Source organism: Cervus canadensis, chromosome 26 (assembly GCF_019320065.1).
Source record: "Cervus canadensis isolate Bull #8, Minnesota chromosome 26, ASM1932006v1, whole genome shotgun sequence".
NCBI lineage: Eukaryota > Metazoa > Chordata > Mammalia > Artiodactyla > Cervidae > Cervus > Cervus canadensis.
This window is the reverse complement of record NC_057411.1, coordinates 35971157-35985238: the sequence shown is the minus strand read 5'-3', so window position 1 is coordinate 35985238 and position 14082 is coordinate 35971157. Positions and strand designations below refer to the sequence as shown.

The window sequence follows — 14082 nt, the reverse complement described above, 5'->3', positions numbered from 1 at the left end:
TTTCTGCCTTGCTGCTTTTAATATTTGTTCTTTGTGTTTGATCTTTGTTAATTTGATTAATATGTGTCTTGGGGTGTTTTGCCTTAGATTTATCCTGTTTGGGACTCTCTGGGTTTCTTGGACTTGTGTGACTATTTCCTTCCCCATTTTAGGGAAGTTTTCAACTATTATCTCCTTGAGTATTTTCTCATGGCCTTTCTTTTTGTCTTTTTCTTCTGGGACTCCTATGATTATAATGTTGGGGCATTTCACATTGTCCCAGAGGTCCCTGAGGTTGTCCTCATTTCTTTTAATTCTTTTTTCTTTTTTCCTCTCTGCTTCATTTATTTCTACCATTCTATCTTCTCCCTCACTTATCCTATCTTCTGCCTCTGTTATTCTACTGTTGGTTCCCTCCAGAGTGTTTTTGATCTCATTTATTGCATTATTCGTTATTAATTGACTCTTTTTTATTTCTTCTAGGTCCTTGTTAACCATTTCTTACATCTTCTCAATCCAGGCTATTTATCTGTAACTCCATTTTGTTTTCAAGATTTTGGATCATTTTTATTATCATTATTCTAGATTCTTTTTCAGGTAGACTCCCTATCTCTTTTGTTTGGTTTGGTGGGCATTTATCATGTTCCTTTACCTGCTGAGTATTTCTCTGCCTTTTCATCTTGTTTAGATTGCTGTGTTTGGGGTGGCCTTTCTGTATTCTGGCAGTTTGTGGTTCCTTTTTATTGTGGAGATTCCTCCCTGTGGGTGGGGTTGGACGAGTGGCTTGTCAAGGTTTCCTGGTTAGGGAAGCTTGCGTTGGTGTTCTAGTGGGTGGAGCTGGATTTCTTCTCTCTGGAGTGCAATGAAGTGTCCAGTAGTGAGTTTTGAGATGTCTATGGGTTTGGTGTGACCTTCGGCAGCCTGTATATTGAAGCTCAGGGCTATGTTCCTGTGTTGCTGGAGAATTTGCATGGTATCTCTTGCTCTGGAACTTGTTGGCTCTTGGGTGGTGCTTGGTTTCAGTGTAGGTATGGAGGCTTTTGGATGATCTCTTATCAATTAATGTTCCCTGGAGTCAGTTCTCTGGTATTCTCAGGTTTTGGGCTTAAGCCTCCTGCCTCTGGTTTTCAGTCTTATTCTTACAGTAGCCTCGAGACTTCTCCATCCATACAGCACTGATAATAAAACTTCTAGGTTAATGGTGAAAAGATTCTCCACAGTGAGGAACACCGAGAGGTTCACAGAATTACATGGAGAAGAGAAGAGGGAGGAGGGAGATAGAGGTGACCAGGAGGAGAAGAGGGGGCATCAAAAGGGGAGAGAGCAATCTAGCCAGTAAACAATTCCAGAGTCTGGAACCCTCAGAGAGGTTCACGGAGTTACATAGAGAAGAGAAGAGGAAGGAAGGAGATAGAGGTGAGCAGGAGGAGAAAAGGGGGAATCAAAAGGAGAGAGATCTAGGCAGTGCTCTGTTCCCTAAGTGTTCTCCGTAGCCCGGAACACCCACAGAGATTCACAGAGTTGGACTGAGAAGGGAAGCGGGAGGGAGGAGATAGAGGTGACCTGGGGGAGAAAAAGGAGAGTCAAAAGGGGGAGAGAGTAATCAAGCCAGTAATCACACTCCTAAGTAAAGTGGGTAATGAAGATTGGATTCTTAAATGTACAAAATTGGTAACAAATACTCGTTGGAAAAGACCCTGATGCTGGAAGGGATTGGGGGCAGGAGGAGAAGGGGACGACAGAGGATGAGATCGTTGGATGGCATCACCGACTCGATGGACATGAGTTTGAGTAAACTCCAGGAGTTGGTGATGGACAGGGAGGCCTGCCATGCTGCAATTCATGGGGTCGCAAAGAGTTGGACACGACTGAGCAACTGAACTGAACTGACTGACTATAAAGCAAAGATTAAAAATCTAGAGTAGAAGTTAGATGCTCAAAAATACAATATTAAAAAAAAATCACAAAAGTATAAGAAATGTATATGAAGTTTGCTTTAAAAATAGGGTCTTTTTTTTTTTTTGCAAGGTAATAGTAGGTTATAAAAATGAAAATTAAAGGAGTAATAGAGGACTTTAAAAAAAGAAAAAAAATTTAAATCAAAATAATAATAGTAAAAATATATCTAGGAATTTCTCTGGAGCTGTTGCAGGCAGTGTGGGGTCAGTTCAGTTGAAACTGAACTATCTGAAGATAGTTCCTTGTTCCAGCTTATACTTCTCAAGATCTATGGGCCCCTTCCAATGCAGTCAGTGTTAACTACAGGGATTTTAATCTGTTGCCCCTGTCACTTCCGAAGCGGCTCCCTCTGTTTCTTTGGCTTCTGTTTGCAGGTCTCTTCAGTGTCTAACTCCCGCCCTGACACAGGCGGGCGGAGGTGGTCTCTCCTTTAGGCTCACTTGTTCAGTGGTGCCGTGGGGAGGGAGGGGCGCTGCAGACAAATGCCGCTGGCCTGTGTGGGGAGCGCGTGCAGTGTCTCGGCCACTCTGGGTTTGCCCCCACTCCCGTCTACACTGCTCAGGCTCCAGGTCGCTCTGCAGGGAGCGAGCCCTGGGTTGCATGCACTTCCCAGGTCTAAGCCCCTCAGGTCCAGGTTCTCGGAACTCCACAAAGGGGCAGGCTCGGTTGGGCCTGCGTTTTGTGCCTTCCCGGGTCGGAGCAGCTCAGGCGACCAGGTGCTTGGCCAGCACACTCTCCCCGGGTGGGCGGTGCATCTTGTCACCTCCCCGGTCCCAGCCACACAGTTTCCGGGGGCGCCGTGTGTCAGAGCTGATCTCTGGCTGCGACCCTCCTGGCGGATGTCAGCCGTCCAGAATCTCAGGAAGTCTTTGGTTAGAAACGGGAAGCCTGTTTGCAGTTTGGTAGGGGATGCCCTCTCTGGGGCCGAGTTTGCCCCTTTCTGGCTCTGTCTGGCGCCCACTTGCCCCTTGCCTCCAGCAGGGGATGGGCCGGTCCACCGCTGGCTAGCACTTCTCTGATATTCCCCCGTCCTTTGTTCTGCCAGCGGTTAGGGCTTTTCACGGGACAGTTCTCGCTCGCTCGCTCTCTCTTTTTTCTCTCTCTCTCTCTGGCTATCGCCCGGTTTAGGTTGCTCTCTCACGTTAGCTCCCTCAGATTGCCCTCAGGGCATTCAGGCCCCAGTCCTTCCCCTAAGCAATGCCACCCGCTCCTCTCCTCAGCCCCCGCTTGCTGGAGCCGGTCTGGGGGTACTACTCTGCTGGGAGTTGTGTTTAGACACCTAATCTGTGAGTTTTATTTATTTATTTTTCCTCCTGGTTATGTTACCCTCTGAGATTCAAAAACTTGCCCCAGACCCGCTGGTGAGAGGGTTTCCTGGTGTTTGGAAACTTCTCTATTAAGACTCCCTTCCGGGGACAGATCTCCGTCCCTAACTCTTTTGTCTCTCTTATCTTTTATATTTTGTCCTACGTCCTTTCGAAGACAATGGGCTGCTTTTCTGGGTGCCTGATTTCCTCTGCCAGCGTTCAGAAGTTGTTTTGTGGAGTATGCTCAGCATTCAAATGTTCTTTTGATGAATTTGTCGGGGAGAAAGTGGTCTCCCAGTCCTATTCTTCTGCCATCTTAGGACCGCCCCTGTTTGTTAAAATGCAAGACAGTTACTTCTGGTGCTAAAATAATTGTATTTCTCCTTGTAAATCCTGCTCAGCAGTGATAATTGTTAATAAGACTGGGAGAGAAATCATTGAAGATACCATTTTGAGGCTGTTGATGTATTTTTAGTTGTAGCACTCGAGTTTGGGTGGAACTAGAGTTTGGGTGGCCAATTTTGTTAAAATGCTGTATGGTCTCTAAGGCCTAAAGTGTCACGAATGTTAGCTATAAGCCTTTACTGTGATTATTTATCTACCATGAAAAAGAGTTTAGAAAAAAATACTGTTATTTGTATATAGTCATGTAGTATGATGGACTTGAAAGAGAATGGAGTCTAGCTGGATATGCTTCTAAGAAAATGAAGATTGGAAATATTTCCCTAGTCCTATTCTGGGATTGTTTTCTGCCTCTACGCCAGCTACTTAATTCATCTAAATGTAATTTGAAGCGTCTAGAGATACCTCATATTGAAAGGTGTGCTTCACCTTTTAAAGGGAGAGAACTATCACCTGTCTTATTGAGAGTGCCCTGGTGTCATGGATTTCTTTGTTAACCCCAGCACGCCATGGACCTTCAGCTTGCCGTGGCCAATATTTTACAATCCCTGGTGCACACGGAAAGAAACCAGCAGGTCATGTGTGAAGCTGGTCTCCACGCACGACTGCTACAGCGGTGCAGCGCTGCCCTGGCTGACGAGGACCACTCGCTGCACCCGCCCCTCCAGCGGATGTTCGAGCGATTAGCCTCTCAAGCGCTGGAGCCCATGGTGCTCAGGTCAGTGCGTTCTCCTCTTCACGTTCAGATGAGCCGCCATGAGTGACGGCCGTTGTAGAGTCTTTGTAGTCAAGAGTTCTTGCTTTATGAACAGATATTCAGTTACCTGTGAGCAGAACCAGACCACCACCAAAATGGGCAAAATGCTCAAAATATAGAAACAGATAAATCTAGTTATTATAAAACGAGATGTATTTGTTTTTGGGCATTTCTCCTCCTAGAATCCAGCAAACTCACCTTGCTTTAAAAACGAAGTCATGTTATATTTATATGATTTGCATCTACTTGATAGTTATGAACACTTTCTGAATTCATTTAAGAAGCACTTTTTAAATTTTAAAATCTTTACAGATTCAGAGGAAGTTGTGAAGAGAGGTTCTGTGTCCCCATCCTCCAGTTTCCCCCAGTGGTGACATATTATGTAACTACAGTTCAGCATCAAAACCAAGAAACTGACGTTGGTACTGTGTATACATGTACATTGTGAGTGAAGTCGCTCAGTCGTGTCCAGCTCGTAGCGACCTGCAGCCTACCAGGCTCCTCCGTCCATGGGAGTTTCCAGGCAAGAGTACTGGAGTGGGTTGCCATTTCCTTCTCCAGGGGATCTTCCCGACCCAGGGATCGAACCCGGGTCTCCCGCATTGTAGACAGACTCTTTACCGTCTGAGCCCCCAGGGAAGTCCAACATGTACTACATGTACACTGTAGTTCCCTGCTGTTTATCACTTGGGTCAGGTTGATGTCATCATCACACAATCAGGGCTTCCCGTGTGGCAGTGGTAAAGAATCTCCCTGCCAATACAGGGGGCATGGGTTTGATCCCTAGGTTGGGAGATCACCTGGAAGAGGAAATGGCAACCTGCTCCGTTATTCTTGCCAGGGAAATCCCATGGACAGAGGAACCTGATGGGCTACCATCCATAGAGTTGCAGAGTTAGACACAACTAAGTGACTAAACAACAACAATCACACAATTAAGATGTCACAAGATCTCCCCGGTGCTACCCCTATATTGTCATATTCACTTCCTTAACCCCCCGCCACCTCTAATCCCTAGAAACCACTAATCTGTTCTTCAGCTTCATAATTTTGTCAACCTTGAAACTGTTATGTAAATTAAATCATACAGTTTATGACCTTTTGTGATAAGCTTTTTCTGCTTATTACAGTGCCTTTGAGATGCATCTAAATTGTTGTATATCAAGAGTGTGTTTCTTTCTGTTGCTGAGTTGTGTTCCATGGTGTGAATGTACCTTGCATAATTTAGTCATTCAAGAAATAGGTATATTTGAATAACTTTTTTAATATAAAAAAGTTATTTTCATCTATGTTTTACAGATAAAACAGCATTTTAAAAAAAGGCTTGTCTTTAAGTTACTTAACCAAACATATTTAATGTGTAAATCATCTTGTCCCACCTTAAAAAAAAAACACTCATATATCTTATCACTTTCAGAATATTAGTTGCTCTCTTTATAAAATAATCATTTTCTGCTGTTAAAGTACCCCTTTTTCATAAACTTTTAGAACTTTCTTAAAACTGGTTGGACTCTATTTGTAATTAATATTTTTTAACTGACTCGAAGCTAATGGTGCATTAAGAAAAACCTTTGCAGTTAGGATTTGTTAAACAGTATTGTACCAGGCAGTGTGGTAGTCCTTATTACACTAGCTAATGTGTACGGTTTATTATTACACTAATTACACTAATTAGACTGTCTCTGCTTACCTTGACCATCACATTATGGATGTATTCAGAGACCTAAAAGTTTTGAAAGCAGCATGGAGATTTCCCCTGATCCATTTTGGTGATCTGCTACTTTAAAAGTAGAGAGAGTGAATAAGTGAGTGAGAGAGACTATCTCATACCTAATACTTGTGTTTACTAAGTAACTTATATTGCCTACTTAGATAAACAGAGTAAGCAATGGAAACCAACCATTTTGACAGGCTTGGTTTTCACAATGAATGAATTATCAAAGAGAAGGCTGCATGGTGTTACAAGCACCTAGCTGTCAATAAGCCATAAGTTACGAGCTAATTATATTGAGCTGTCTCTGTGAAAAACTGACAAAGGGTACCTGACTTCTAAATGTTTGGGTATATTGCTGTAGGGACTTGAAAACTCAAAACAGTCTTTTTATTTTATTTTTTCCTTTTACATGATGCCATAAATGACTAGGTATAAAGGGCTTCTATTTGTGTAACCCCGCAGTATTTCACTATATTTGTACTCATCACATTCCAGGAGAACATGCTCTTCAGTTTTCATTTTCTAACTTTTCACAATATTTTGTGCTCTTTTCAATGGTTGGTGATGAAAACATAAAATTAATATTGTGTATTATAAAACTGTTTGGATTGCTTTAGCATTTTTGGTTTGTTATAATTCATTAAATCACTTTTTTGTGTGCTTAGTTTATGAATTATATAATGTTCTCAATCAAGGAATAACTTTGCTTTGTCTCCTCTTTAGGGAGTTTTTGCGTTTGGCAAGTCCATTAAATTGTGGTGCCTGGGACAAAAAACTGCTAAAACAATACAGGGTCCACAAACCAAGTTCACTGAGTTACGAACCAGAGATGAGAAGTAAGTTGACCTTTGAAATTCCCTTTTCTGGGTTTATCTTATAAATGAAAATCATGTTGAGGGTGTATATTATTTCAAGAGAAGTTCGACTATGGAAGAAAAGGGTTTGTTGTTTTTTTGTTCGTTGTTATTTAAGCAGAAAAACATAAATCTCATTGACTGACTGGAGAAGCAGTTGATAGGGATGGCGGAAGAAGCATTGATGTAAGCAACATCCAGAGAAGATGAGAACTATGTACAGAATAACCCTTGGCTTGGAGGGGGAATGCCTCTTTCTCAGAGGATCCATAATTTCTCTGTTTTTCTCAGTTAACTTTTGCTGCCTGGACTAAAGTAGTTGATGGGACTATTAAAAGACTGAGGCTTTGCAAGACGGTGTGGGAGGACATGGAGAGCAGGAAATTTTAAATTCTAATAGAAATAGTTGAGGAGTTATACCAAGAAATATAGGATAGATAGAGGAAGAAGCTAGTGCCAGACTGGGAGAAGAGGAACGGATCACTGGGAGGGAGAAGAGTGGCTTGGCTGAAAAGCACATGTAGTGAGAGGAAAAGAATGGCAGAACTGAAAGAAGGAAATAGGATAATAGCAATCAAAACTGGAGCGATGAGACAAGCAAACAAGAGGACTGTGCCCGAATTTTGGCTCTGGAGTGAGGCAGAAGTGAAGCTCATTGAAGGAAAGGTGATCATAGAAATGGGGTGTTAGATAGGTTGACATCCCCCATTACACTGGCGAGAGTTAGCACAGGGAAGAAGGGGGAGTGAGATGCCAACAGGAGTAGCTGGGGCCTTCCCTGGTAGTTCAGTTGTTAAGACATTGCCTTCCAGTTTTGGGGGTGCATGTTCAGTCCCTGATGTGGGAGCTGAGAACCCACATACCTCATGCGGGAAGCCAGAATGTAAACAACAGAAGCAATATTGTAACAAATTCAAATAAAAATATACTTAAAAACAAAAAACAAAAAAAAAAAAACAGTTTTACAGAGAGGGCTGTGATAGGATTGCTATTGAGGAGCCTCCAAGGAATAGAAGTTTTTGATAGAAGGATGATGGGAGGGTGTGTTAGCAGAATATAGGAGCTACCTACCCGTCCATCATGGACCATGGAAAAGCACCAGATTCCATCCACTCACGAGCTTTGGGGAAAGAGTGTTCTCACCAGAGAGCTCAGTTGCCCTGGATTTCCTCCCAGCATTAATTCTGTAATTTGTTGGGTTTTAACATTACAGTTTATTTTGTCTGATTATTAGCCATAGTTAAGGCCTCTGTGTTGATGAATTGAAGTGACCACTACTAGTGAAGCAGGAAAGAATAAAACTTAAAAGAGTAGAATGCCATTTTTTTTTCTTTTTCTTTTTTTTAAATTAGAATGCCCATCCTTAAAGGATGTGGTCATCATTTCGTTCAACCATTTTTTCACGTGAGAATCAAAGAGACTGAACAACCTTTAACCATTATTTCAACCTTAATATTTCCTGTGGTTTATCAGTGATGAACAAATACTGTGTTCTGGAAACCTGAAGATCTTTTGTGTTCGAACACAGTCTTATTGGAAGACGAGAGTATTTCAGTTTTTCTTATCAATTAATATACATCCCCTACATGTATATATGTTTTTTGTTGTTTTTGTACTTTACATCGTTCCTTAGAACTGACAAATATAGTTCCTTTCTCTAAGAGAATACTGAAAGATGTTTATGGTTGCCTGAATGGTTAGCACACTTTAGAGGGAAACAGGTAAATTCATGTGGTTTATCTTGAGAGGGAGTATTTTCTCTATAACATTTGTGATGTATTCCTAAAAGAATAGAACAGCTTGTATAAAATTTATTTTTTTGTTCTTGAAATTGTTTACCATTTGCATGCATATAGGGATTTTTCAATTCAAATATTTTTGTGATCATGTGTTTAATAGTTAGAAGAATTAAAAATGGGGAGAAAATGGGAGGAGCAAGTTTCTGCTATTTATGTCTGATTTTTTTTTAATAAGAAAAATGAGCTGTTTCCTTTATAATGCTTCTCAAATATTTTCTTCTCAAAGATAAATATTAAATAACTTTGTGGAATAAAAGTATAATCTGGTTTCTGTGAACATCATTAATTGTAGCTTATAATTAAATTTTATTGTACCAGTGGCTTAGATAGTGATCATTGGTGATTTTTATTCTTTTTCTATCTGATTTATACTTGTACTCTGTAGTTTCCAACATTTCTGCAGTGTTTTTATTGCTTTAGTAATAAATAACAAAGTAAAAAATGATATTTAAGTTTTAAAATGAACATAAATGAAATTAAAACTGGATAATAACTTTAGACTTTAAATGTAAAATTATTGTGTAGATTGAAACTGAAAAAGTAGTATTTAAAAATTAATTAGTCTTGTTAAAGTCATTGTTTTAGAAATCTACATGATATTCTTCCCAAGAGCTTTTCTTTGACTTACAGGTAGTATGATCACATCCATGGAAGGTCTGGGTTCTGATAATGTTTTCAGCTTACATGAAGATAACCATTACCGGATAAGCAAGAGCCTAGTGAAATCTGCGGAAGGAAGTACTGTACCCCTGACCAGAGTGAAATGTCTGGTCTCCATGACAACCCCACATGACATCAGACTTCATGGGTCATCAGTTACTCCAGCTTTTGTTGAATTTGACACATCCCTTGAAGGGTTTGGGTAAGAAATTTGCAAAGTAGCCAAACCTTATATTATTTTATGCCTCAGTCTTTCCTTTGACAAATAGACCTTTGATTTTAAATTTACTGAAGTACAATACAGTATATGCTATATATTTTCAAATGATTGAGTTCTTGAGTATGTTATTTTAAAGTTTTTAGATTTAATTATTTTTAATTATTTATTATGCTAAATAAGTTGGTATGGTATGAGAATCAGCAGTCTAAGGTCCACAGTCCAAATCTGTTTTTGAAAATTTTTTTTCTTTTTTTGTAAATTATGTTTCATTTTAACACAGCCACATTCATTTATGTATATATATTATTTATAATATTTTCATGCTGGAGTACAAAATTGTGATAGAGACTCTCTGGTCTGCAAAGCATAAAGTATTGATGTTCAGGCCTGCTCAAGAAAATGTTTATGAACACCTGATTTAGAAGTTACATATAACATACAAATTAAAATTATTTTAAAAGATCTTTGGCTAGGTTTTGTCATCATTTTTTACCCTCAAATGACCTAACTTACTAGCTTACACATTGTTCAGTTACTATCACATTAAAACAGTAAATACTTGCAAGTGGCAGAAAAAAAACTATAGTAGTAGAAGTAACAATAAAGATCTAGGGGGCTTCCTTGGTGGCCTAGTCGTTAGGATTCTGGTTTTCACTACGCTAGCCCAGTTCAGTTCCTGGTTGGGGAACTGAGAATCCTGCAAGTTGCGAGGCCAAACAGAAAAAAAAAAAAAAAATAGAGACACTCCTCTGCTTATAAGTTCTAGAATAAAATATATTCATCGTTTTTTAAAAAGTTATCTATAGCAAATCTAGAAGAGTGTATTTATAAAGTCACTTAGCCTCAAAATGGATATAAATGCTAAAAGATCTATATCTGTGCTAGTTGTTTGTGGGATTCTTATACATAAATTGTGTTTTAAGAACAGTGTTGTGGATTATTATCAGTGAATTAAAACACGTGGGACTGGGCAGAACTAATCAGAACAGTGTTAACAGAGGAGAGTGACTCACTAGGAAGGGCCACAAGGGACTTTCTCTATAAATATGATGATGAAATTGTTCCAGTATCTTGAACAGGGTTGTATACTGGTGCATTTTACCATGTGCAAATTATACTGTGATTTTTTTTTTTAATTTAAATATTAAATTTTGATATTCTCAAAATTAAAAGAAGGGAAGGACTTTGTTAGGCATCTAGACTTACTCCATAATCTCTTATCTCTGATTACCCTTAAATAATGGTAGTTTGTTTCACTGTGGTAAGTACATAGCAATAAGAGAAGAAAACAGTTGCCCTCTAAAATGTACTTTATCTTTACTTAATAGCTGCCTGTTCCTGCCCAGCCTGGCCCCCCATAATGCCCCTACAAACAACGCTGTCACAACAGGTCTTATTGATGGGGCCGTGGTCAGCGGCATTGGTTCGGGTAAGTACTACTTTCTCTGCTTATGAGATTCTTTTTTTTTTTTCCAGCAGACTATATATTATTTAGAGATTTTGCTTTTTCTGGCACCTTTTTCAAGTACAAATATGAGTCAACACAAACTCTCTCATTGTTATTTTTCTATTTTCACTTTAGGTGAACGATTCTTCCCTCCTCCATCTGGCTTAAGCTACTCCAGCTGGTTTTGCATTGAACATTTTAGTTCTCCTCCCAGTAACCACCCAGTCAGACTCCTTACTGTTGTTCGCAGAGCAAATTCTTCTGAGCATCATTATGTATGCCTTGCCATAGTTCTGTCTGCTAAAGATCGGTCTCTGATTGTCTCCACCAAAGAGGAACTACTCCAAAATTATGGTCAGTATCTGCCTTTTTCTTTTTGCTTCCTGGCAATTATTAAAAGTACCAAGCTTCATTATAATATTCAGTTTTGAGGTCCAGTGGTAATTCTTCTCTCATTTAAATTATTATAGAATAGAATAGGTTATATGATAGCTTGAAGATTGTTTACCGATGAAATTTCGGGGCACTTTCACTTTCAAAAGAGACTTAGATAGAAAATAGTGGAGAGAGGTCCTAAAATAAGGATTCATCTCTGCTCGCCAAGAAATCACAGCTTTTGCTAGGAAAGCAGGATGCTTGTTTAATACATTTCAGTAAGGATTTTCATTGGCTGTGAATTCTGCTTAACTAATGAATATTCATTGAGCACCTGCCTACCATATGTGCCACTCTGTGCTAGACACAATAACATTTTAATTACTTTATTCACTGCTAACCTTCAAGGCTTAATACTGACCATTTAATAATTCTAATTCTCTTAATTCCCTCCAACATGCCATACCATTACATTGCTGACTTCAAACTCAAGGCATTCATGAAGATCTTCCTAAAAGTTACAAATGAAATAATATAGAAGTATCAGTTCACTGAATTTTATTTGCTCTGAATGTAAGCATTAGTATATAAGCATACCTCTTTTTTATCATCTAATTTTGTCTTTTTAACTAATTAAATAAAATAATAGCATATATTGCTTCACCTGTAGTCACTATTCACTTATTAATTGAATATGAATACTAACTCATCAGTTAGATAGTAAGGCTTCTTAGGATTCTTAACCACAATCAGCACAGAGTTAGGCATCAATACAGGAATTGCTTTAAAATCCTTTATTCGCCCATTTTTTGGGATTTGATTCTGTTTCTATTTTCTTCTTAATCAAGACTACCTCTAGTCTTGCAATTTGAGATACCTACTCCCTCCATTCTTTCACTATGTCTCTGACCTCTCTTGCAATTTCCTTCAACAGCTTTCTCTTCCATCTTCCTCTTAAAGTTCACATTCTTCAAGCTTTTATGTTTAGTCATTGTACTCAACCAGCTTTTCATGAGAAAACATCAATTTTCTGTTAGCATTATATCTTTGTAACCTCAGGGACACTGCGAAGTTAAATTTTTTAATTTGTCTGTGTCCCAGGCTTTGTCCTCATATGTTCACTGCACAGTAGACATCTTAATGTGAATAAAAGTCAACAGAAATATTTGTTCTTAAAATCTGCATTTCCTTCTGTTTTCCTGTCTTGGTGAAGAACACCCTCACTAGCAGTCATCCTGTCTTTTATTGTTGTTCAGTCGCTGGTTGTGTCAGACTCTTTGCGACCCCATGGACTATAGCACATCCGGCTTCCCTCTCCTCTGTCTCCTGGAGTTTGCTCAAACTCATGTCCATTCAATTGGTGATGCCATCCAACCGCCTCATCCTCTGCTCCCCTCTTCTCTTCCTGCCCTCAATCTTTCCTTGCATCAGGGTCTTTTCCAGTGAGTCATCTCTTTGCATCAGGTGGCCAAAGTATTGGCGCTTCAGCATCAGTCCTTCCAACGAATATTCAGAATTGATTTCCTTTAGGATTGATTTGTTTGATCTCCTTGCTGTCCAAGGGACTCTCAAAGAGTCTTCTCCAGCACCACAGCTTGAAAGCATCAATTCTTTATCACCCACCTTTCTTTATGGTCCAAGTCTCATAGCCATACATGACTACTGGAAAAACCATAGCTTTGACCATATGAACTTTTGTCAGCAAAGTGATGTCTTTGCTTTTTAATATGTTGTTTAGGTTTGTCATAGCTTTCCTTCCAAGGAGCAAGCTATCCTGTCTAGATACCTCAAATCATCCTTGGAGCTTCAGTTGGGAAGCTACCCCCCTTTTCTACTCAGTCTTACTGTACTGTCCCTCCTTAATGTTGCTTGAATTTTCCTTTCCTCCCTATGCCCACTGTCATAACCTTTGTTTAATATTCTTTACCACTTAACCTGGACTTCATAGATTTTAATTTTTATTTTGTTTTTGTCTGTTTACCCTACCAGAAGTCTTAAGTTCCCACTCATGATACTTCTATTTTTGTAATCTGGACCCTACCACCTAAAAATTGAAAAGGGAATAATGAGTTAAGTGAATAATAATGGAGAATTTAGAAAGAGGATAGAATTTAGTAGATAAGTTTGGATTGGGTCTGGGGATATTTCAATAAAAAATGTTTTCTAACTATGTCATTCACTGAATATAATTTATAAGACCACAGTAGTTAATATATCATTGGAAATTGTAGTGACATATACATTAGTAATATAACGATATTACATTTATAAGCATCTGTCCTCTGAACAGCTATAGCTTATTAAGATGCCTAGGTAACTTAAAGTTGTCAGAACCAGCTGGCTCACTAAATATCCTGAAACACCACTGAATGCTGGGTGTATCTTAGTTTAAGCCTGAGTCAGAATGTGAAGCTCTCAGGAAAATTTTTCGTCTTCTACAGCTCTCAAGAGGATTCAGTCTATTAGCGAGGGAAGGGAGAGGGGAGAGTTCCTGGTTCCCACCCATACCTTTTATCTTTTCTTTTGCGTCCCTCAGTCCCTGACACTAGACCTCATCAATAGATGTATACTCTGAATCATCATTTAAAAATAAAATCTTGGCTTTTCAG

General features: G+C 39.3%; 1 protein-coding gene across 6 annotated transcripts in view; it reads left to right on the top strand.

Annotated features, from left to right (window-relative positions):
* Positions 1-14082, top strand: part of WDFY3 (WD repeat and FYVE domain containing 3) — a 279012-nt gene that overhangs the window by 151544 nt on the left and 113386 nt on the right. For all 6 annotated transcript variants that reach the window (XM_043448026.1, XM_043448024.1, XM_043448022.1 and 3 more), the window contains 5 exons: positions 4151-4365; positions 6842-6954; positions 9402-9633; positions 10980-11080; positions 11234-11452. In XM_043448026.1, the coding sequence (XP_043303961.1) occupies positions 4151-4365; positions 6842-6954; positions 9402-9633; positions 10980-11080; positions 11234-11452 (880 nt within the window). The remainder of the gene's footprint in view (positions 1-4150; positions 4366-6841; positions 6955-9401; positions 9634-10979; positions 11081-11233; positions 11453-14082) is intronic.